This window comes from Argopecten irradians, chromosome 3 (assembly GCF_041381155.1).
Source record: "Argopecten irradians isolate NY chromosome 3, Ai_NY, whole genome shotgun sequence".
Taxonomy (NCBI): Eukaryota; Metazoa; Mollusca; class Bivalvia; order Pectinida; family Pectinidae; genus Argopecten; species Argopecten irradians.
The window spans coordinates 33,160,985-33,186,843 of NC_091136.1; the positions used below are offsets into that span (position 1 = coordinate 33,160,985).

A 25,859-nucleotide genomic window follows, 5' to 3' on the forward strand; every position below is an offset into this window, starting at 1 on the left:
AGTACCCTGGGCCTTCCGGTTATTTAGAAGAAGTTGTTTGAATGAAAAGTTTACGCACGGCGCACGACGACGGACGGAGCATGATGACTATAGGTCATCCTGACCCTTCGAGTCAGATGACCTAAAAAAGTGGAATGTTTACATACAGTTTAAATATTTCAATTGACATACTAGCTTATTAAAACAATGATAGGATATGGACAGCGATACCATCCAGAAGGGAGACCAGGTGTTCAATAACAAGCGTCTCCTATCATTAGTCCTTTATATATAGTGAGATCATATTCTAATAGGTCGAAACTTAAAACTTCAAACTAGATCGCCATTTAAACATTAACACTTCCACATACTTACCATGCATGGTCATATGTCGAAGTTGTAATTGCTCTTGAGAAACAGTTGATTAAATAAATACATGTACATTGAACGTCATGCAAGTCTTTTACTAGACAGGTCACCAGACCCTAAGGTGCTGTTAAGACTTTCTCAGCAATGTTCTTTACCAGATTATCTCCCCCTGGTTTAAAACTTAGGAATCAGGCATGTAGTAGAGACAAAAATAATCAAGCCAATTTTTCTTTAATATTCTAGAGACTTGTGGCCAGTCTAGTCTTTTACCAAAATGAAATGTTTCTGAAATAAATGTTATTTTCAACTATATATACATACGTAATACGTATGATATGAAGAGTTACTTGTACCTTCTTCTAGATTAACTGTCAGTAGTGTAGGGTTGCGGAAGGACTCAGACATTTGTCAGGTATCATAAGTTGTCATACAACAATGAACCTCTCGTCATATGTGTTGATTCAAATTGACGCAATATACCTAGCATCAGTTGTACTTATGATAAATACATGATCCATCCTCACTTGACAGGTTCTGTTTAGCGTTTGGATAACCATCACACGTCATATATCTGAGGTGTATATCTATTTAAAACAAAAGTAGTTCTCCCTTGGAATTTCCTGGAGACCCACGTCATTTGTCAGGACAAAATAGCCGCAGGGAGACGTTAACGAGTTCTTGGCCTCTCTAACAAACATTCCGTGTGTGTGATCGAGAAACATTTAGAACTACACCGCCATGGTGGCTCACACTTTCGACTTGGAGAATAGGGAGAAAGAAAGTAAGGTAAGACACGTTAATGGCTTTATTGGGTAAAAATAATGTTTTTAACTTGTGTCTGAAAATAAATATTTGAAACTGATTTATTTTATTGTAATTGTCAGTTTTTACTCAGACCGTTTTAACTGTTTATGATATGGTAAAGATTTTAAGGCACTTTCATTCTGGCTCTTTCACAAACCAAAATAAATAGCATAACAAAAATAAAACCAAATTTTTTTTTATAAAAAACACATACACAAATTAAACATGTTAACCGCACTTTTGTCTCAAAAACCAAAATAAGATAATGAATGTAAAAAATTTAGAAAAATGAAAAACAGAAAAAACATGTGTCATGTGTTCGTTTTACCTTATTTCTTTAATAAAACAGTAGTTGCAATGGTTGATACGTGTCCAGAAAGTAAGACATAAATTTATAGTTACTAATTTGCTATAAACATGACAGAAATGTTAACGTATCGGACATGTGTACATCCCATTTCTACAGGTAAATCACAATGCCGAGGGCCATGTGTATATTCAACAGTCCACCAGTATCGTTATAAGTCATGTCCAGTATACATTATACGACCATTTTCCCACAACAATGTGTCATTATGAAAAATACATAAAGAACCGGAAATCGTCGTCCTGTCATATAAATGAGATTGTAGGTTTTATTTAACTGGCCATACTGTCCAAAAACATTGCGGATAACCGTATTCTCTCAATATTGGTTACAGAAAAATAATGATCGCTATAAAAATAGTTCGAATTAAAATGGGATATTTTTTTCTTAATCATTACATTATTTTTTTATTTTTAGGATGTTGAGGAGATGGAAGAAAGCCGATGTAAATTCATCTTCACCACCATTATTAAATTCATTTTATTTCTCGCGTTCCTCTACTTATTCATATGCTCGTTGGATTTTCTTAGTTCCGCGTTTAGACTTCTCGGTGGTAAGTACCTCATTGTCAACAAGTTTAGGAATATACAAACAGTTATCTAATGTATATTCTTTCACTGTAGTATGATCTACCTCTGATTTTGTCAAGGGATTACATTTTGTAAACATTTTCTCAAAAACGTCAGTCCTGAATACTCCTAATCTGTATGATTTATTAACAACCGTTTAATTGAAGTATGACAAATAGTTTTCAAAATAATTGGGTTAATTAACTTTCTTTGTAAGCTTTAACAATTTCCAGTGTTACTGAAGCCTGCATACATGCAGTGATGATCAATTAGGCATGTTGAAATGAAGGTCACAGGTAAGAGTGACCCCAAATCGTCTTCCTGTACCTCTGTGGTTGTTTTTTTTATCCTATTATGCTGACGCATTCTGTGACTAGCCGTAGTTTTGTGCTATGACTTAATCCATATCATTACGATAACCACTTGGCCTTTTTATTATCCCTCGCTTGATGATTTGTGCTTTATCTTATCTCCTGGCTGTGTTTGTAACAGTTTACAGCCCTTCAATGACGTCTTACCGTTTTCTGTATGTGGTTTTATGAATACAGTTTCACAGTTATTCACCAATGTGTGAATTATAGACACCTTCTGGGGTTATAATAGGTATTCATTATTTGTTATCTAGAGAGTAATGTCTGTCAATTACTACAAAACATCAATCCACAACAGCAATCGCAATTTTATTCCCACACAATAATGACTTGTAACCACACCTCATGTTCGCACACGCACGTGTACCTATTCAATGCCATAGCATACACAATATACATGTACAAAATGCAAAGTCAAGTGCGGTACACGAATAGTTTGAACAACAACCGGCAATCCGCCCATTTCCTTTGTTTCTTGAAAATTGCTGAATATTGGCATTCACTGAGTGTATGCGATTGATAATTACGACATTCCAGTTGATATTTGAGAATAACAAATACCGAAAGGTAATCTTCCAATTGAGTATGATATTCTCTTTCTCGTAAACGATAAAAATTATACAAATCGGGTCCATTGCGTGTGAAATTGCGGGGACAAAACTTTGGGTTTAAAACTTATGATCGCGATTAAGAAAATTATTTTTGATGAGAATTCGTCAATATCTTATTAAGCCAACATAGTTTTCTGATGAAATAAAGGTGCATGTGATTGTCTGATGAATGTCGATGTGTCATATGATTTCATGATCATTGCTGGGATTGTTGATATGACTAACGATTTCATTATTATCGCCATGACTCGTTTTGGATTGTCGATGTGACTAACAATTTCATTATTATCGCCCGGACTCGTTTTGGATTGTTGATATGACTAACAATTTCATTATTATCGTCATGGCTCGTTTTGGATTGTTGATATGACTAACGATTTCATTCTTATCGTCATGACTCGTTTTGGATTGTTGATATGACTAACAATTTCATTATTATCGTCATGACTCGTTTTGGATTGTTGATATGACTAACGATTTCATTATTATCGTCATGGCTCGTTTTGGACTGTCGATGTGACTAATGATTTCATTCTTATCGTCATGACTCGTTTTGGATTGTTGATATGACTAACGATTTCATTATTATCGTCATGACTCGTTTTGGATTGTTGGTGTGACTAAAGATTTCATTATTATCGTCATGGCTCGTTTTGGACTGTTGATATGACTAACGATTTCATTATTATCGTCATGGCTCGTTTTGGACTGTCGATGTGACTAAAGATTTCATTATTACCGCCCGGACTCGTTTTGGATTGTTGGTATGACTAACGATTTCAATATTACCGCCCGGACTCGTTTTGGATTGTTTATATGACTAACGATTTCATTATTATCGTCATGGCTCGTTTTGGACTGTTGATATGACTAACAATTTCATTATTACCGCCCGGACTCGTTTTGGATTGTTGGTGTGACTAAAGATTTCATTATTATCGTCATCACTCGTTTTGGATTGTTGATATGACTAACGATTTCATTATTATCGTCATCACTCTTTTTGGATTGTTGATATGACTTAAGATTTCATTATTACCGCCCTGGCTAGTTTGAGATTGAGGCTGTATCATTATCTCCATACGTATGGTGTGTGAGATCAATTAAGGCGGTTTAACACCCCCCTCCCCCTACCTCGAAACAGCTGGTCTTGTTATCCAGGTTCCGTTTTCAATGTCCTCCGATTAAATCCATCGATATTTTAATAGTTTGACAATCAGAAAACAATTTTGGGTTTGAATTCATGAAATTATTCATTGATTAACTGAACTCGTCCTATTCAAACGCGATGAAATTCCATATAACTATTATTACTGTCCGTGTACAAGTTTTGAGACTAAAATCATATATGATTTTTGTTTAATTGGGGAAATATTTAGGGGCTAAATAAGTAGTTACAGCATATACATAAATAAGACAGTATAACCTAATTTTTACAATAGTGAAACTTTGTAAAGTGCATCCTTCAGAGATTTCAGTTTAGCCTGATTTTTTTTCAGGAAAAATGGCTGGAGAAGTATTCCGGAATAACGCCATCCTGCGGAACCCCGTGACTGGGTTGATGATCGGCGTTCTATCCACTGTCCTGGTCCAGAGTTCCTCCACCAGTACCTCTATCGTGGTGTCACTCGTGGGAGCTCAACGTACGTAGATTTATAGCACATTATATAGCTTCAATAAAGTAGAGCCGTTTTCTTCTTCTTTAAAACGAACAGTCGGGCAAGGATGGCTAAAGTCGGTAAAAATGGTGTGAATGTATCCAGTATAATTTCTTATGAAATAGAAAAATAAAATCTCTGGTCAAAATCTGTCTGCGTACGAAGAGATTAATTTAAAGTATAAGAATCCTAAAACATCCTCCCGGCTGACTATGTCCGTGGTTACATTTCCACGCAGCCTCGCTTTCAATGCTTTCAACTTTTCGTTATTTCAATGGTCAGAACTGGGAAACGTAAGCAGAACTTGACTGTCGTATTAATATGTGAGAACTTTTGGAAGGCCAATGAACACATTTAGACTGGTTTTCTTTGCCCGACTATTCACTTTAATTTCATATAGGGGTATGATTTTTTTTCTATTTTATAAGAATCAATCATTTTGATATGTCAGGTGGTGATTTGAATAATGATAATAATAGTAATAATACAAATGTGTTTACATTATGAAACAATTAGTATTTTCCTCTCTTATGTTATTTATTTATTTTCATTTATTTATATGATTAATTGCTATGTTTGTTGATTATCCACTTATACAGCACAAATCAAATTTAACCTTTTCTTTGGACATAAAAACGCGCAAAGCTACTGAATTACTAAATACATGTACATCATTGTGGAAAGAAAAAGATTTTTGTGAAATGTTTCTCATAGTTAACAGAGGGTTACATTAACCTGATCTGCAAATATTTTTATTGACAGTTTTGGATGTAAAAACAGCCATCCCTATAGTGATGGGTGCTAACATTGGTACTTCGGTCACCAACACGATCGTGGCTCTGGGACAGATCACCAGCAGGAGCGAGTTCCGTAGAGCTTTCGCCGGAGCAACCGTCCACGACATGTTTAACTGGATGACAGTTATCATTTTCTTACCATTGGAAGTCATTACAGGTACTAGATATGTACTATAGCGTTAACATCACATTCTAAACAATGTTAACATTTTTGTCGTATTCGCACTTTATACCATTTTCTTGCATGATTCGCAAGACGTGGCCATTTCTTCTGGAACATTTTCTTACGGTCGTTCTTTTTAACATGTATACCTATCTTTATAATAGATTCTATAAATGGGGCCACAATCGCCGAGTTGTTAAGATGCCGTGACATGTTACCACAAGCCCTCCACCTCTAGATTTCGAGGTCGAATCCCATGGGTGCAGTTGCCAGGACTGGCCGCTGGCTGGTGGTTTATTCCCCGGATACTCCAGCTTTCCTCCACCTATAAACCTGGCACATCCTTAAATCAATGACTCCGGATGTTAATAAATCTGTAAGATATATGTTCACTTCTGCTCTGGATTATTTATTACAATCAATAGTACTGATCCATTTCGTTTTTTCAGGGTATCTATTCCAATTGTCTGAGGTTGCCGTGAACAACTTAAAACTGGAGGCATATTCGGACGGAAAGCAAGACTTCCTAAAAGTGATCACCAAACCGTTTACAAAACGAATTATTCAGGTATGTCAATATCATATGTCCGAAAGAATTATTCTAAAACAATCTCATAACTCCGAAGTCAGAGACCCACAATTATTCACAGAGACCTCGGTCTTGAAAATATGAAATTCTTAGGTATTCTTAAAAAGAAAACATAAAAAGCACAGGAAAATAATTTCTTAACTAAAGATATTGTAGATGAAAGTAGGGCGGTTCACCTCAAACTGCTGTTTTACCTGTGCGCCTGGTATTACGTACAAAAAAAGTCTTGCATGAACAAATTTGACGATGCAGACAATGCATGCACAGACCAACAAATGTGTCATTCTGATATTTTCTTTCCTTTAGGTTGATAAGAAAGGAATTGAAAAGATCGCACAAAATGAAGATGTTGACAGTTTGCTGAAAATATGCTGCAAATCGAAAACTTTGAAGAATGTCAACGAAACCTTTACAAACGGAACAACCTACATATTATCGTCAAAAAAGATATGTGTACAGGAATGTAAGTATACTTTTTACAGCCGTGCTACCCCAATTGAGAACGACGTGTGTATATAAACCCCTACCGCTCTAACGCTGACTTGTATCGATGTATTGAATGAGTGTCCTGTAGCTGTTATTTATAGACTCAGTACTGTCGCCAAACCACAGGTAAATCGGTACTGGATGCTACATTCCGGCCTCTTATCCAGCTTAACGAAACTGAATGGCTAGTTAGCTTAACCGATCTATATATCATCAACAATGCGTCTGTATCTACTTAAAAAAAAAAACAAATATTCTTCAAATTGCATCAACATTCACTTGAATAGTATTTCTTTATTTTAGATATTTTAACAAATCTTCATATTTCTAGTAAAATTGCATGAAACTCTTTATAGATCTAGCGATGCTCATTACGTAGGGAACCGCCATACCATGTCCCAGCTGCAGGCCGTGTGCAAAAAGTCAAAACACACGTGGGATTTATTAGATGAGTCCTAAACTGTCCTATATTTAGGATTTTCAATAAGTGGTTTGTATTATTATTACAGCAAAACTGACAAGCTACAAGGTTAGTAGCATTTTTAACTGTACTGTTATATATAATTAGCCATCAGCTTGGATCCTCTCAATGTGATTATTGCAAGCCAACATATCTGCTATCCGATTGCTTTTAAAGTTTGTTAATGATATCAAACACACTTATAACTTATTGTGGCAATTTTAAGTAACTAGATTATAATATTTTCAAATTGTTCTGATAACTATTCATATAATATCTCCAGACATTGACATGTGTACGGAGTACGGCGGACTGCCAATGTTTTTGACATGTTCTGCAAGATATATTCAGTTTCAGTTACGGTGGCCAATAAAAGAAAACAAACACAGTGCAATTATATTATGTTATTTCTTCTTAATACAACACTTCTTTGTGTATTTGTCAAGCATTTATTGTGAATGTTTTGAAATGAAATTACCACCTTTATAACATTGAATTTGTGGGTCCCCTGACATCGTTTTCCCCAAAAGTTTTGAATGCGCAAAATATACCGACAGTAGATTTTTTCAGAATTTTCAGCCCTAAGAAAAAATACATGTGCAAAGTACACTGGTGTGTAAGTTACACAAGTTTTACGGTACTTAATAATAGTTACTACGATTGTGTTTGGTACATCTAATGTAGCCACAGCGCCCGCGATTTACCTGTGGATTGGCGACAGTACTCTAGTATATAAATAACTAGCTACACTCTTTCAATACATCGATACAAGTCAGCGTCAGAGCGGTAGGGGTTTATATACACGCATCGTTCTCAGTTGGGGTACCACGACTGTAATTTTCTCTGAATAATAGCATAAACTTTGAAAAGAAAATAATATATCTTTTGCAATAGCTGAAGTCAGGTGTAAATGGTCCTTTCACATTCGTTATAGAAAGTTTGGAGATGTTTACATTTGCACTCTTGTCTATGAAGCAGAAAATACATAGCATTTTGGGGCAATGCTAACCTTCTCATCTCTGACAAATCCACAGCGGTTAAATGACATGACTTTCGGTGGATATATTAACCCATATCTGTTTTTTCAAACGTCATGCATTTCTTTAATCAATGAATAAATATATTTCAGGCGAATACATCTTTAAAGACACCACCCTGAGCGACAATGAGATTGGTGGCATACTGCTGGTTGCATCCCTTGTTCTCCTTTGTTTCTGTCTATTTGTAATCGTAAAGCTTCTGAACTCCATTTTACAAGGCAAGATCAGAAAGGCTATCAAGAAGTTCATAAATTACGAGTTCCCTGGCCGGTGTGGCTATTTCACTGGCTACCTGGCTATCGTTGTTGGTTGCGGTCTGACTATACTTGTCCAGTCCAGTTCTATCTTCACGTCCACTATGACACCGCTCGTCGGAGTAGGTGTTGTCAGTCTGGAGAGAATGTATCCATTAACACTGGGTTCTAACATAGGAACAACAACGACAGGAATCTTAGCGGCACTCGCCCAAGACGGGGACAAGATGAGACATCCTTTACAAGTAGCATTCTGTCACCTCTTCTTCAACCTATCTGGCATTTTGCTTTTTTACCCAATTCCTTTCATGAGATTTCCAATTCCCTTAGCCAAATTCTTAGGTAAGGAAACGTCAAAATATAGATGGTTTTCCATCCTTTATTTGATATGCATGTTTTTTCTGCTACCTCTCGTTGTTTTTGCTTTATCAATGGCCGGCTGGGAGGTCATGACGGCCGTTCTTGTCCCAGTAGCTACGTTGGTTATTATGGTCGCCATAATTAAAATCCTGCAAGCAAAGAAACCCAATGTCCTTCCAACAAAGCTTCGGGATTGGAAATTCTTGCCCATTTGTTGTCGATCTCTAGAACCAGTCGACAGAATGATGAACATGTGTTGTTGTGAAAAGTGTACTTCTTTGGCAGACGATTCTGAATCCGAGGTGGAGGAAACCGCACCTGAGGTGAAGGTCAATAACAGCATCGACAACAACGATCTCACACATATCTGAGGAACCAAAGGGACCCTGGCAAGAGCAAGGTCAATAACAGCATCGAAAACAGGCTGGAGATCAAGACCAATGCCGTTATTGACAACAACGAAATCATGCATATCTTAGGCACCACAGGAATTTGTCAAAGTCCAGAACGAAATTGCTGACAATGTCCATTTATATTTCATACACTTGAATGGGTATATCAGTGTGCACAGGGACTTATCATTGGCGTAATGTCTTAAACAGCGTGAATCAAATGAAAATAAACTATAAATGAAATTGTTTTGTCACGTGTGTAAGAATCAAAAGTAACAAGAATAATTTTGCTTATGTTACCGTTTTATTAAGGACTGCGCATTAACTCTCCAATTCATTTACACAAATCAAAAACGTTTAAACAATATATTCCAATATTGACTAATTTGGTATCATGTAAATTATATTGAGACTTTTGTATATCTTTTCGTAATTGACAGTTTCAAAAAAATCGTTACGTATGCTTAATGGTTGGTCACTTTCTATAAAGTGCTTTGAATACTAGGCGTAGACCTATATGTAGCATTCGTAATGATTTCTATGTATAATAGCAAAACCAGGTATCTAAAAAAATTACTATAGAATTACGTCATACCTCACTCTGATACTTAAATATCTCCAATTCATGAAACTTTCAATGCATTTGATCTCAATCTTATCAGTACATCTATACATTTCCTGTGTGTAAAGTAATCTTGTTAAATACCTATCAAAGTTCTGAAAGCCTTTTCATTATATAACCACATTTCTATTCCCTTACAGGCAAACATGCCGATATGGTCTTATCCTTACATATTAACATCCATTGGTGCATTTATTGACCAATGAAATGTGTCCTAACATACAAAGAGCTTATATAATGACTACATATATACATAAACAACTTGAAAAATCTATTGCACATATTTTAATTACCTGTACTTATATTTCACGCTTTCAAACTTTCTTGCATTTCTCTCCTATCATAGCCATCACTCAGCATTCAAACATACAATGTAAAAATATCTCTCAATTCCTTTACACACAATTCTAACTTGTAAGTCCATTCATATATACCTGCCTCACTCTGTATACGTAATGGTATCAGATTTTAAAAGGGACTCCAATTTTGAAATTTTACCAAACCAACCATTTTTTTGAGCTCTGAGACTGATGATATGAATTATGTTTTTTTTTATATATATATCAATGTGTCAATGCTCCTTTTGATGCATCTGTTATTTGTTATTTTTGTTTCATGTTTTGATTGGGTATTTTTTGATAATGTTATACAGATCATTCTAGTTAAGAACTGACTTGAAGCGAAATTCCAGGAAAGTTCAATAGCATTAAATACATTAAAATATTACATGAAAAGTATAGTACTTCCCTGGCAAGTATTTATTGTCATGAATTATACCTTTACAGACACATTTTGATAATGTTTTAACATGTTATACAACATTTCATTTAAATGATTCCAACTGAATACCTTTCTTTATATGTATTAAATTGTATTATGATTGTGATATACAACTTAAAAATAAACAATAACAAGAGGCCCAGGGGGCCTGTATCGCTCACCTGGTTTGTAATGCCAAGTAATGTTCTGAATACAGGTTCATTGTTTCTTTTCTGAAGGAATTTTAATATTAACCTCTAAATCCCCTATTGGGCCCCACCCCTCCTGCGCCCAGGGGGCCAGAGCCAAAATTTATACAAGTTCTGTTCCCCTTTCCCCAAGGATGTTTGTGGCCAAATTTGGTTACAATCCATGCAGAACTCTATGACTAGTAGCGATTTAAAGGATTTACCTCTATTTCCCCTATTGGGCCCCGCCCCTCCTGCCCCCGGGGGACCAGAGCCAAAATTTATACAAGTTCTGTTTTCCCCAAGGATGGTTGTGGCCAAATTTGGTTACAATCCATGCAGAACTCTAGGACAAGTAGCGATTTATAGAATTTGCCTCTATTTCCCCTATTGGGCCCCCCTCCTCCTGCCCCCGGAGGGTCAGATCCAAAATTTATACAAGTTCTGTTCCCCCTCCCCCAAGGATGTTTGTGGCCAAATTTGGTTACATTCCATTCAGAACTCTATGACTAGTAGCGATTTAAAGGATTTACCTCTATTTCCCCTTTTGGGCCCCGCCCCTCCTGCCCCCGGGGGTCAGAGCCAAAATTTATACAAGTTCTGTTCCCCTTCCCCCAAGGATGTTTGTGGCCAAATTTGGTTACATTCCATTCAAAACTCTATGACTAGTAGCGATTTAAAGGATTTACCTCTATTTACCCTATTGGGCCCCGCCCCTCCTGCCCCCGGGGAGTCAGAGCCAAAATTTATACAAGTTCTGTTCCCCCTCCCCCAAAGATGTTTGTGGCCAAATTTGGTTACAATCCATTCAGAACTCTATGACTAGTAGCGATTTAAAGGATTTACCTCTATTTCCCCTATTGGGCCCCGCCCCTCCTGCCCACGGGGGTCAGAGCCAAAATTTATACAAGTTCTGTTCCCCCTCCCCCAAGGATGTTTGTGGCCAAATTTGGTTACATTCCATGGAGAACTCTATGACTAGTAGCGATTTAAAGGATTTACCTCTATTTCCCCTATTGGGCCCCGCCCCTCCTGCCCCCCGGGGGTCAGAGCCAAAAGTTATACAAGTTCTGTTCCCCTTCCCCCGAGGATGTTTGTGGCCAAATTTGGTTACATTCCATTCAGAACTCTACGACTAGTAGCGATTTAAAGGATTTACCTCTATTTCCCCTATTTGGCCCCGCCCCTCCTGCCCCCGGGGGGTCAGAGCCAAAATTTATACAAGTTCTGTTCCCCTTCCCCCAAGGATGTTTGTGGCCAAATTTGGTTACATTCTATTCAAAACTCTATGACTAGTAGCGATTTAAAGGATTTACCTCTATTTCCCCTATTGGGCCCCGCCCCTCCTGCCCCCGGGGGGTCAGAGCCAAAATTTATACAAGTTCTGTTCCCCCTCCCCCAAGGATGTTTGTGGCCAAATTTGGTTACAATTAATCCATGTAGAACTCTATGACTAGTAGCGATTTAAAGGAAATGTTGACGGACAGACGGACGACGGACGGACGGACGGACGGACGGACGACGGACGACGGACGACGGACGCCGCGCCATGACATAAGCTCACCGGCCCTTCGGGCCAGGTGAGCTAATGACGTATACTAATTTTGTGTATTTTATCATTAGTATTAATTCAGAATGTACACATGTTTGTTTTATGATTACTTATTAAAATGAAAAAGGGTATTAGTGGATACACTGAAATCTACCCCAGAAGACACAAGTAACAAAAACATGCGTAGGGGCTATACTGCATCCTCAAAACAAGGATGTATGAACAGTGAAGTGATGGTCGGTCTTATATCATTTGTAAATTAATGAGTCTATATAAAAGGAATGTTAATTACATAAAACTATGTTTGATACATACTGGTGTCAATGTGTTATCATATGAAAGAAAACTACAAAACACATTGAATATTAAAAAAAAAAATCATACTATAAACTAGTATTTATAACAAGTGGCCCATGGGCCTTAAGGGTCAACTGAATTTGATATAGAATGAAACAATGACATATAAACACTATATACTGGCCCATCTGGCCCTTGAAGTCAGTCAGTGATTTAATAAATTTGAATTTTTATCTATGAAGATTATTTAATTCACTCAAATCTGTGAATTCAGAATTTTCTTGAAATTTTTGCCATTTTGACTCCTTTTGGCCCCGCCCCTCTGGCACCTGGGGGTCGGCCAGGACCAATATGGGTATGATGTTAAAATGTTATTTTAGACTAATAATTCTAACCCAATTTGACTCATTCCTATGAAAACTAAGAAAACAATGTTCATAAATGAGTTTTTCCAATATAAACAACAGTAAACTTGACCCCCTCCCCAGGGGAGAAACATGAGACCCCATGGTCATATTATTCACAGTTTTTGTAAATGATCTTAAAACCTTTCCATCTATGAAGAGTATTTGATTCTACCATATCTAGAAATTCAGAAGAAAATTTTTGAAGTTTTATCCTATTTAACCCGTTTTGGCCCTGCCCCTATGACCCTCTGGGGGTCAGTCATGGAAAATATGATTCAATAGCCATCTTATTGGGATAATTCTGACAACATTTGACTAATTTCCTATAACAAATAAACAAATTATGCTCAAAAATGTGTTTTCCCTATATAAACTATAGTAAACCTAACCCCCTCCCTCGGGGGAACCTGAGACCCCAGGGTCATATAATTCACAGTAGAGGGCCTTGAGACCTTTCTATCTATGAAGAGTATTTGATTCCACCACATCTGTGAGTGGAGAAGAAGATTTTTGAAATTTTAGTTAATTTTACCCCTTTTGGTCCCTCTCACAGCCCCCTGGGGCGTGTGAGCCAAATAATTCACAACTATTATTGCATGCAGGCCTTATGCCTTAGAAGGTTTGTGCAAAATTTCATTGAAATTGCTTCAGCTGTTTTGGAGAAGAAATCAAAAAATGTAAATTGTTTACGGACACACGACGGACGATAGACGATGCACGAAAATGGACAAAAGGCAATTAGAATAGGTCACTTGAGACTCGTTTCAGGCGAACTAAAAATGACAATCCCTATAGCTACTATCTTGGATATTCCTTCAGAACAGATTAATTCCTTAAAAGTGGTACAAGTGGAAGAATGGATTCATTATTCCTAATAGTAATAGTACTTTAAATAATTAATCAAATTCTTGGCAATTTCAATTCTAGCACTATTACAAGGTATAATCAATCTTATAGTCTACATGCATGTAACAAACAGACTTTTCCTCATATGGAATCCGTATTTAGCAGAGAACTTTAGCATAGAATCAAACTGGTTTTATGTAATGTAAAATAAATCTGAAGCTTTTCATTAACAACCATAACATATATTAATCATTAAATAAACCATAGAAACTGATGTTGTGTCTCATATTCTTTGGATCTGTATCTGGAATTTACCTAAAAGAAAATAGTACCTTTATCAATTTAAATGGCATTTAATTTATTTAAAATATCCAAAAGAGGAGCCTGCTTTTAAGCTTGCCTAGCTCATAATCAGAACAACAATCCAAATTTTCTCTCATAAAACTAGCAAAAAAATCTTTTAGAAGTTTTGAGAACTAATTTTTATAAATAAGATGCTTCCTTATGGACATCATATGACAGTGTTCATTACTATTCATGACAAACAGACATGAAGCATGCATCAATGATATTTCAAAAGCGAAATTTAAGTACAAGAGGCTCAGAGGGCCTGTATCACTCACCTGGTTTGTAATGCCAAGTAATGTTCTAAATACAGGTTCATTGTTTCTTTTCTGAAGGAATTCGAATATTTACCTCTAATTCTCCTATTGGGCCCCCCTCCTGCCCCCGGGGGGTCAGAGCCAAAATTTATACAAGTTCTGTTCCCCTTCCCCCATGGATGTTTGTGGCTAAATTTGGTTACAATCCATGGAGAACTCTAGGACAAGTAGCGATTTATAGGATTTACCTATATTTCACCTATTGGGCACCGCCCCTCCTGCCCCCAGGGGGTCAGAGTCAAACTTTATACAAGTTCTGTTCCCCTTCCCCCAAGGACGTTTGTGGCCAAATTTGGTTACAATCCATGTAGAACTCTAGGACAAGTAGCGATTTATACCATTTACCTCTATTTCCTCTATTGGGCCCCACCCCTCCTGCTCCCGGGGGGTCAGAGCCAAAATTTATACAAGTTCTATTCCCCTTCCCACATGGATGTTTGTGGCTAAATTTGGTTACAATCCATGCAGATCTCTAGGACAAGTAGCGATTTATAGGATTTACCTCTATTTCCCCTATTGGGCCCCGTCCCTCCTGCCCCCAGGGGGGGGGAGGGGTCAGAGCCAAACTTTATACAAGTTCTGTTCCCCTTCCCCCATGGATGTTTGTGGCTAAATTTGGTTACAATCCATGCAGATCTCTAGGACAAGTAGCGATTTATAGGATTTACCTCTATTTCCCCTATTGGGCCCCGTCCCTCCTGCCCCCAGTGGGGCTCAGAGCCAAACTTTATACAAGTTCTGTTCCCCTTCCCCCATGGATGTTTGTGGCTAAATTTGGTTACAATCCATGCAGAACTCTAGGACAAGTAGCGATTTATAGGATTTACCTCTATTTCCCCTATTAGGCCCCGTCCCTCCTGCCCCCAGGGGGGGTCAGAGCCGAACTTTATACAAGTTCTGTTCCCCTTCCCCCAAGGACGTTTGTGGCCAAATTTGGTTACAATCCATGTAGAACTTTAGGACTAGTAGCGATTTATAGGATTTACCTCTATTTCCTCTATTGGGCCCCACCCCTCCTGCCCCCGGGGGGTCAGAGCCAAAATTTATACAAGTTCTGTTCCCCTTCCCCCATGGATGTTTGTGGCTAAATTTGGTTACAATCCATGCAGAACTCTAGGACAAGTAGCGATTTATAGGATTTACCTCTATTTCCCCTATTTGGCCCCGCCCCTCCTGCCCCCGGGGGGTCAGAGCCAAAATTTATACAAGTTCTGTTCCCCTCCCCCCATGGATGTTTGTGGCCATATTTGGTTACAATCCATGCACAACTCTAGGACAAGTAGCGATTTATAGGATTTACCTCTATTTCCTCTATTGGGCCCCGCCCCTCTTGCCCCCGGGGGGTCAGAGCCAAAATTTATACAAGTTCTGTTCCCCTTTCCCCAAGGGTGTTTGTGGTCAAATTTGGTTACAATCCATGCAGAACTCTATGACTAGTAGCGATTTAAAGGAAATGTTGACGGACGGACGGACGACGGACGCCGCGCCATGACATAAGCTCACCGGCCCTTTGGGCCAGGTGAGCTAAAAAATAACTACTAAATTAGTCTGTAGATGTAAATAACAGCTACATGTATCTCTTCTGAGCAGGGTTTCTTTTTTTCTTTTTCTTTTGAAAATGAGGTGATTTAAAAATTAACCTACCTATCAGTATCTACCCTCAGGAGCAGATAATCCTGGAATATGTGAAGACTTGTACTGCAAACCAACTTTCTTTTGTATGCAATTCATTTTTGCAAATTTTGCAATCGATTGAATTCAAATATATTTCCATTTAATTTTAAATTAGTGAAACTTAATCTCAGCGAAAATGCCTTGAAACTGAAATTTAGAAGCCACAAAAGACAGTTTGTTTACAGTATATGGAACAAATAACACTAAGTGTAACACTGTACTTACATGCTGGCATTGCACTGACTTCTGCTGTCACCACACAGTTGATCCCCAGGTTGGACAACGCTCCTCTTATCATCCCACAGGGGAAGGCTAAGTACTGAAGAATAACCAAACACATATGTATGTTACAGTATATCTTTACCAACCTGAAGACAATACCTAAGAACATTCAAGTTCCGCTACAATGTTCAACTTTGAAACACCAGAGCTGCTTTAAGGCTACATACACTACATCATTCTGTTATCATCCAATATCATAATTAATACAAATACACATTATATATGGACACCAAACTATGATAAAATGTCAATTTACAATGTTACATGGCCACCAAATTAAGATATAGTGTCAAATTGTTATATCATATGGTAGCCAATTTAAGATATAGTGTCAAATTGTTATATCATATGGTCGCCAAATTAAGATATAGTGTGAAATTCTTATATCATATTGTCGCCAAATTAAGATATAGTGTCAAATTGTTACCCGGTATATCATATGGTCGCCAAATTAAGATATAGTTTCAAATTGTTATATCATATGGTTGCCAAATTAAGATATAGTGTGGAATTGGTATATCATATGGTCGCCAAATTAAGATATAGTGTCAAATTGTTAAATCATATGTTGCAATGATTGAATGTATCCAGGTTACAATATTCTAAACAAAGAATTTCTGATTTTCTACTAATAAAGTTCAGTATACAAAACAAATGTTGACAGAAAGTAACATAATTATATACTTTTGTAAACTTTGGTCAAACATTTAATATATCCAATGAAAATATTTCATACCTTTGGTGCAGCATCCATATACTGTTTTCCACTGGATATTTGTGTTAGGAATCTAAATTTGTTGTCTTGCAAAACATATACACCCTACAACAAAATTTTACCTGTGATAAATATAAATCAATGAATACATAATCAAAGTACTGAAAGTACTGAGAGCTTAAGGCAAGTGAAGAAATTTAATTTGCAGGTATTCAGACGAGTAGACATAAAAAACAAGTGTTAGCTTCCCAAAAAGCTAAGAAGGCTACCATACAGTATTGTTTATTAGGAAGCAATGATAGGAAAGCTTGACAAATTGTTCTTTTCACAGTTACCTAGGGTAGCTGCCATAGTTCTTATTCTCATTTTTGAATAATGATAATTCAAATACTTTCACATTCAATGTAAAAGATTATCAACTTCATGATATTCATGAAAGGGCCACTAGGCTACCTTTCCGAAACAAAAAATTAAAAATCTTTTTATAACAATTATAATATAATAAATTGAAGTTTTGCCGTGTGGCGCAGAAATGGTCAACTAACCCATTGTAATTATGACGACGCCAGGAACATAATACAACCTGCGATATGAAACTTAACCTTTTATTTATGTCAATAAAGTTGTTCATAATGTGAAGAGGGCCTTTTCCTTATGCTAACAAGTTTTCCGTCAAATATACACTATACTGATATACATTTACATGTACTTGGACAAGTTGGTGAAATACATAGTATACAAGCATAACTTTTCGGTTAAAACTGTACTTTACTGTTTCTATTCAGTACGTGTAGCGACTCTGTAGCGAATATGATTTCTGAGAATAATGTCCAACAACCAGAAAAAACATTCAGACTTCTCTGGGTTTATCTAATGATAATTTGTTTGCAATGATTTCCCCACTGGTACCCCTTACACACATGAAATCTTCAACAACAAGTAACCAATTTTTGTTAGCCCTGCAGGTAGGGCGTTAGAATTGTACCTGCTGCCCTTATTGCATGATCGTAAAAGGCGACTAAATTTAGGATCTTTTCTTTTCTATTCTTCCTAACTTACTTTATCTTTCCTAATGCCTCCATTGGCACCGCCTCACTTTTGGCCTTGAGATGAGCGTTCGCCCCTGTAAGGAAGGCTCTGGGTTCTGTCCCCTGGCCGAGACAGACCAAAGTCTATAAAAGTTGTAGTTTCTGCTCCTGCTTAGCGTTCAGCATAAGGGGAGTGGGACGACTGGTTTGCCCATTGTCAGTATAATGTGACCGGGTGGGGAGTGTTGTTTGGTGTCTTCAGTTGCATGCTTCAGTGATATAGCACTATAAAAAGGGCAACAGTTCCACTATACAAGAAGACACAACATGAATTTACTGCAGTCTCCCAAAACACGCACCTCGCACAACATTCACGCAACACACCGCATACATAGGAGGCCATCCTTTCATGACCATAGCTGTTAATAGGACGTTAATTAATCAAACAAACAACACACGTAAATCATTTGGGCAAGCCAATCAAAGTGTAGTGATAGGGAAGGCCACGCGTCCTGCGCCATACGCACATTTGTTGGATAAATGACGCATCAAAAAACATACTTAGACATTTTGATTGATCATCAGTAAGATACTATGGTTTTTGAGACGGACCCCGGTTTCTAAACACGATGATGTAAGGTCTTTTTTTATTGGTTCCCTGCCCGCTGATTTGTCAAATGTATACAGAGGTTATATGACGCGTATTACAAACCATTAATGCATTGAAATATCAAGTTTTGTTTATTGTTTTTTTAAGTAAATGTAACTATATATCGTGTTCTGCCTTCGAGTGTAAGCGATTTTCATCTAAATAAGCGACTTGTCACGTGACACTCAGCAATGGTATAAGCGGTCTGATGTAAACAAAGATGTCATAACGCAAAATCTGATACTGTCCAGGGAGTTCCCTGCGTTAGCACCTAGATGTAAATCTGATACTGTACTTGCTGGTCGAAATCATCTATGAGAGATAATTTCCATTCTTTTCACTCAACAGCTTGAAAGCGACAGAGACAATTTCTTTAGCATCCCCCCAATGTGGTCGATCACATTCACGTAACTTTATCTGAAGAACACATGAACAAGTCAACCACGTGCATTACGCTAGTAATCTTCAACATCCCTTCCGTATTTGGAGACAGAAACAGTAAAATTCGTAAGCGTTCATTTCATTTTATTTCTACATTAAATAAATTGGTCTTTGGTTTGGTATATGAACTACATACCACTTATGTTTCTGATTTTGTATTTGACAAACAATGACGAATGAATTGAACTAGGTAACATGTCTGTGTATTTCTGCTAACATACATATAATCAATGTTTTGTTTTACAACAAGAAAAAAAAAGTTTAATATTACTTCAAATTTTGAAGCAGTTTCTGGTTAAATTATCAGTTAATTTGCTAGCATTATTTACTTATTTGCTGAATCAACAGTACACTGACTAATGAGTGACTAATAAAACATTGATGATACATGCTGATGTTAATTTTTGTTTTCGCCTCAATGTCCCTAGAAAATGTTGTTTTGGCGCATTGTCTGATCAAATGTCCCATCGAAATTTTATTTCAAGGGGACATAGTCGCATAGTAACAAATCTCCTTCCCTATCACTGAAGTGAACTGTGTTTAATTATGTTTATTCAAAAATACTTGAATAAAATAACATAGCATAACATAACAAAACATTATTTTTATTTTACTCTTTAGTAATACATGTCCATCTGAACGTATGCATTTTTATATGTTTTTACATACCATAAATCAGTTCAATTGCAAATTTACTAGAAACCTGCAGTCCGCTAATTATGTCATGTTCATCATTAGATGTTTTGCAACACTACAGTCAATTAGACAGAATTGTAACCCTAGATCTGACGACAAAGTTGTCTAGAGCTTTATATATCTGCCATTGCAGCTAGTTAATATATGCCCGGTATTATTTCACTGCTTCTTGATAATCTCAATTCTTCAACATTTTGAGTCTGCTGTGGATGACTAGCAAATATTGGGTCCTGTTATTTTAGAATTTAACAAAATATGCAATAATTTCAATAAAAAGTTATAGAGTACTCTAACATAAACTTAAAGAATTTAAAAAGTTCAAGTCAGTTGTGGAGTCTTGTATACAAGTAATTTGAGTTAATATATTAGCATCATTTTTAATCTTTTTATTTTTAATTTTTATCAATATTTTAAGCTCATGTTTCCAGTTTTTAAATCAGAGATAATAATTGTCTTAATAAAATCTAGCCTTATTAGTAATTACACTTGTCTCTTAAACTTCATATATACACATGTATATTATGTACAAATGTATTGTGTATGCATGATTGTGTAACAGGAGAGGAGAAAATGTAGCGGCCAGACTGGGATTCGAACCCGGGACCCTAAGAACACTAGCTGAGTGCTCTACCGACTGAGCTACCTGGTCTCCGATGATCGACCCAGTCCAATCCCGCTACACTCCTCCCTCCTTTCTCGAAGTCTTCGCCCTCGAAGACATACGAGAATCTTCCAAATACCACCAACGTGGGTTATTTAGTTGGGCGCCAATTTTGTAACGGGAGAGGAGAAAATGTAGCGGCCAGACCGGGATTCAAATCCAGGACCCTCAGAACACTAGCCGAGTGCTCTACCGACTAAGCTACCTGGTCACCGATGATCGACCCAGTCCAATCCCGCTACAATTGTATCTCTATATTGATTAGCTACTGTTGTAGCGGAAAAGATATCACCTTTTGACTGAAAGTCAGTCAGAAGGTGATATCTTTTCCTCTACAACAGTAGCTATATATTAATTGATTACATCATTATGCTAACTCATTGTCATGTATGTTACACACTATACAAAATCCTACATACCGTTATGTTTTGTGATGTGACACTCCATTACCACGGTATCCATATGGACAATTTGGCAAATTAAATCTGTTACACCTACTGAATTAAATGCATTGAATTGTATGTCATAAAATTAGAAAAAAAATGCTAGCAGTTAATTTTTGTCAACTTCGAATTTGAAAAGGAAACTGCTCCAAAATATAAAGTAATGTTCTTGGTCTTGTAATAAAATAAAACATCTATATCACATACGTTAGCAGAAATACACAGAGACACGTAAGTTCACTTCATGTGTAATTTATATACTGTAGACAGGTATAAGCAAAACGAAATGAACACTTACGATTTTTGCTGTTTCTGTGTCCAAATACGAATGTACGAATGGAATGCTGTAGGCCTTGATTATTACCACACGGGTCGTGTTGGGGAAGTACCCGGGTACCCGTCAAAATACACGTAGGAAACATGTGTAGGCTTCCCGGCCGGGCATCCGTCAAAATAGGAAACATACTGATACTGAGTGTTAGATGTCTGTGTAAACGTAAAATTCATTAACAAGAAGTACAAAATAGCACTCTTTTGTTCTATTTTACTCACAAAGGATGACACTTCATCTGCTGACATGTTCACAAGCAACATTGTTGCAATTCTTATTTCCCATGATCGGAGAAGTGATCATGAATGGCGCACATGTTTACTTTCACTATCGGTATGCTGTATATGATAACACCAGAGGCTATCCGAATGAAGACTACGTCACTCTTTTGTACTTCCTGTTGCGCATGTGCGGTAAACAACATCTGTCACGGACCTGTCAGCTTGTTACATTACGATTGTATGATGTTACCGATTGATATTAAATTGATATACCAATGCCATTTGCAGTATTGGAGAATGAATCTCTCACATTTCATTATGATTACATTGAAATTTGCTCCATCTGCAGATTGCTCCAAACAACATCGGTAAATTGTACCACTAAGCTAACTCACGAAGTTGATACGTTCACATACTGTAGGAATACATGTCGAGTATCTAGGTACGGATCGGGTACTTAAATTCGGGTACACGAGGACAAAATTTAGTACCCATACCAACCCTACTTATACATACTTAAATCCTGTCAATTCCTTTATTTAGTGTTATCTAAACTAGAAGTTCATCCTATATGCAAATGATTGGCGAGAATTTAGGTCATCGATCGCTATCATTCATGCAAATTATTCTCACTATTTTCCATTAATAGACAATGATATTATAGCTTTGGACACATTTTTGAAACTATAACACTTAAGGAAATACTACAGATTTTTTTCATGCAATCATAATTACACCATGACAGCATATTTGCTTTAGAAGGCGGATTTTTTGGACCTGAGGAGTAGTACTTTTTCACGCTAGGTGGTGTCGTAGTCGAAAAGGCATTTTCGGTATTTCCGGTCTCGCAGACAATGACAATACGCTGTAAGGCTATATAGCCTTAAGCGTAAAAATAATTTTATTAGTAAAACATACTCTAATACAGGGGTTTCGAGATCCCAAAACGGCGGTGTTAAAGTGCAATTTACCATTGATTAGTCCCACCAGATCCGGTGGTTATATGATGTCATCAATTTGACGTGATTTTTGTGACGTTACAATCACCAGAAGTTTGGCCTAATTGACAGTAAATCATACTTTACCCATATCGTTTTGAGATCTCGAAACACCTGTTTTGTTATTACTTTTTTATTTTAACATTGAACAAATTGTAAAGATCTGTTCATGAATTGATGAATATCAGACAAACATTTTTTCATAAGCATGACCTTCAAACTTGACTGATCATGATAACTCCTAAGAAAGATTTTTTGTAAATTAATATAATTTTTAGGGTGTAGAACATGTTATCAATATGAAAGTAAAGGAAGGTAATTCGATCACCTGTTGAAAGAATTTTTGTAGATTTTCAGTATAACGTTGATTGATAAAAAAAATGGTGAATCACACATTGAAAAACATACTTTTTTTTAAAAAGTTATGATTTGTCCTAAAAAGAAAATGTCTGACAGAAAATTGCTGGTCAGTCAAAGCGACATTTCCACATATCTCCCTAAAACACATCTACTCTAATTTGATCTATTAGGATAATCAAGCAGCATTCATCTAAAGAAATTAACTGCATTAAAATCAATGTTGGAGTGAATATCAATCACATATTCCGTCTTTGCATATTACAGAGTTAGCTCCCTTGAAGGTAGGTATCCATTATGACGTCATTATTTTGTGGACGCAATTCACATCTTTTTCTCTGAAAATTATGATGTTACACTCGCAAACATATTACGCCACAATCAATACCTACCCGCAAGTGCAGATAACTCTGTAATATGCAAATGCAGAATACATGTACATTGAGATGATTGAACTCGCTTATCCCTAATGCTAATTTAACCTTTTCAATTCTAAGGATGGAACAGTTCATTGTTTAATTTCAGGGGTGAAGGAATTAAAATGAAATGGATCTTTAAATTTTGTAGACTGGGTACGGTTATTACTCCATACTGGCACACCATAATGACCATGACAGATGGATTTCTATCAATAATATGTTTAAAATACAGACTTTTGCTATTATGCAAAATTACTTTGACCGCATTTGAAATATGAAGAAATGGGATAAATTTTTTGGTTTTATAAAATGTTATCAACATTATTAATGTAAAGGGGGGGTAATTCAAAATATATATCACCTGGTGAAAGAAGTTTTGCAGATAAAGGGATAAATCCAGATTTTTTCCCTTCATCTACGAAAATTCTTTTACCAGGTAATACATATTTTGAATAACCTCCCTTTACATTTATGTTGATTATATTTTATACACTCTCAAGATTTAACCTTGAATGTCATGGGAGGCAATTCAAAATACATTTAGTTCACCTGGTGATTTGTCCTAAGGTTATCAACTTGTTTCTTGTAAACTGAATTCCAAAAATCTTTACATATGAACTTCATTGTATCAAGCTCATCTTTGAATCTGGAACAGTCTTTTGTGAACCTGAAAATGACATAAAACATCTTATGTTATATTTAGAAAGGAAAAATGCTCTTTAACAAAAATCATCATGCAATGTAATTTTTTTAAACTACTCATTTTTCTATTTATTGCATATGTACCGATGTAACAAAAAAAACAAACAAAAAACAAAAAAATTTACAATTAATGACCTAGTATATTTGCAATATAATATTTCCATTTAATAATGAATCATCTGTCAATAGCCTTGTTATTATAGCAAAAGTTTTACTCAACTATTGTAGGTTAGAGACTGAACTATTTGACAATAATTTGAAGTATTGTTTTTCTTTTACAAAAGACATTTAAAAATAGCATGTTATACAATATACATTGATTACCTTTCGCTGAGACTCTGGCCAACACGGAATCCTAGTGATTCTAATTTGGATATACAATGGTCCTATAGCAAATAAATAATTAAAAATAAAGCAATTTATATTAATTTAATATAAAGCAATTTATATCAATTTAATATCAAACATTTTACATATAGTATCAAAATATCTTAATTATGATATGGGAATATCTTCTAAATTTGTGAATGATCACTGAGAATCTGATCAGTGTGATTTGTATATAATGTTAGTCAATTTAGTAAACATGGTATCTGCCAGCTGACAGCATGCTTCATTGCTTCTTAGCTGTCTTTGGTTCAGTGACATACCATGCGTTCCATTTGCAGATTCGTACCAGTTGTATCTATACGAATCTGTTGTATCTCAAATGGAACACGCCGTACCAGCAGAACTATAACGGTACAATTTAAGTGGCTCGTTTTCCGTAGCGTACCACTTGGATCCAAGATGGCGGACCCAAAAACTTTCATTTGTGATCGGAATGTTTTCTTTGTTGAAAACAAGACAGAAATTATTTATATCCTATAAAACTATTGATGTTTTACTTTTATATCCATTTTATTGTTAACACCGAAAATACTTGGCTTTTATATTCGAAGCGTATCTTTAATATGGATGCCGCTATCATGGAAAAATTCAAACGTGTTCCATTTGGCGGTGCCCTATCACTTTAGTACAACTGGTACGAATCTGCATATGGAACGCACAGAGTCATTGTTTTAAAACAGGATCGATTCCTGATTGGGCCATTTGACAGAACGTGTAATTTTTGTACATACAGTATAGCAGTTAGCAGTACTTTCAACATCATTTAGAATTAGATTCTACATGTACAATATCTAAATGTGGTGGATATCATCATGATGATCAAATGCTACATGCAATGGGTGTCAGTGATTCAAGGAACTGTGACTGAAGCTGTCAAGATATGGGGTGTTAAGCTAAAACATTTTTTTCTATTGGTCATTATACACAATAATAAATGCAAGATAGAACCATTGATATAAAATCGCTGTTACTTGTTCAATCTTTTCTGCAGTTCTATATAAATAGCTAATCATTTCCATGTGCAGGTACTCAAACACAACTTCGTCTGCCATGTTTCTTTTTTTTCTATCTAATTTCGAAATAGGCGATTGGAATATTTTATCCGGAAATATTTGGATGTCGCTTATAGGTCTACACATTGTAATTCTTCGTGTTGATTATGAATTGATTAAATAACTTTGAATGCATTAGATTTATATGAACTAAATTACAAGCAATGAAGGGCTAAATGTAATATAGGAAATATTAAA

At 36.3% G+C, this 25,859-nt stretch overlaps 2 protein-coding genes across 2 annotated transcripts; one reads left to right on the forward strand and one right to left on the reverse strand.

The window, feature by feature from the left end:
* The first annotated feature begins 825 nt into the window (after positions 1-825).
* On the forward strand, positions 826-9,512 carry LOC138318300 (sodium-dependent phosphate transport protein 2B-like). Its single transcript, XM_069260519.1, has 7 exons — positions 826-1,134; positions 1,937-2,072; positions 4,570-4,713; positions 5,491-5,682; positions 6,138-6,256; positions 6,584-6,740; positions 8,353-9,512. Exons 1-7 carry the CDS (start codon positions 1,087-1,089, stop codon positions 9,246-9,248), a joined length of 1,692 nt encoding a protein of 563 aa, XP_069116620.1. The 5' UTR covers positions 826-1,086; the 3' UTR covers positions 9,249-9,512.
* Positions 9,513-9,554: 42 nt separating this feature from the next.
* LOC138318303 (trafficking protein particle complex subunit 6B-like) lies at positions 9,555-25,695 on the reverse strand. Its single transcript, XM_069260521.1, has 6 exons — positions 25,581-25,695; positions 24,544-24,605; positions 24,067-24,184; positions 17,295-17,378; positions 16,502-16,595; positions 9,555-14,255 (listed from the first exon to the last, which is right to left on the reverse strand). The coding sequence occupies exons 1-6, from the start codon at positions 25,659-25,661 to the stop codon at positions 14,224-14,226; spliced, it is 471 nt and encodes a 156-aa protein (XP_069116622.1). The 5' UTR covers positions 25,662-25,695; the 3' UTR covers positions 9,555-14,223.
* Positions 25,696-25,859: the final 164 nt, after the last annotated feature.

What these genes read in the sequence shown, in the direction of transcription:
- LOC138318300 (XM_069260519.1), top strand. Translation starts at nt 1,087, where the DNA reads ATGGTGGCTCACACTTTCGACTTGGAGAATAGGGAGAAAGAAAGTAAG. An exon ending in CGCGTTTAGACTTCTCGGTG is followed by an intron (nt 2,073 to 4,569) that starts GTAAGTACCTCA and finishes ATTTTTTTTCAG; the next exon opens with GAAAAATGGCTGGAGAAGTA. An exon ending in ACCATTGGAAGTCATTACAG is followed by an intron (nt 5,683 to 6,137) that starts GTACTAGATATG and finishes TCGTTTTTTCAG; the next exon opens with GGTATCTATTCCAATTGTCT.
- LOC138318303 (XM_069260521.1), bottom strand. Translation starts at nt 25,661, where the DNA reads ATGGCAGACGAAGTTGTGTTTGAGTACCTGCACATGGAAATGATTAGC. An exon ending in ACCTTAGGACAAATCACCAG is followed by an intron (nt 17,379 to 24,066) that starts GTGAACTAAATG and finishes ATTTTGTTGTAG; the next exon opens with GGTGTATATGTTTTGCAAGA. An exon ending in ATATGGATGCTGCACCAAAG is followed by an intron (nt 16,596 to 17,294) that starts GTATGAAATATT and finishes GTTATTCTTCAG; the next exon opens with TACTTAGCCTTCCCCTGTGG.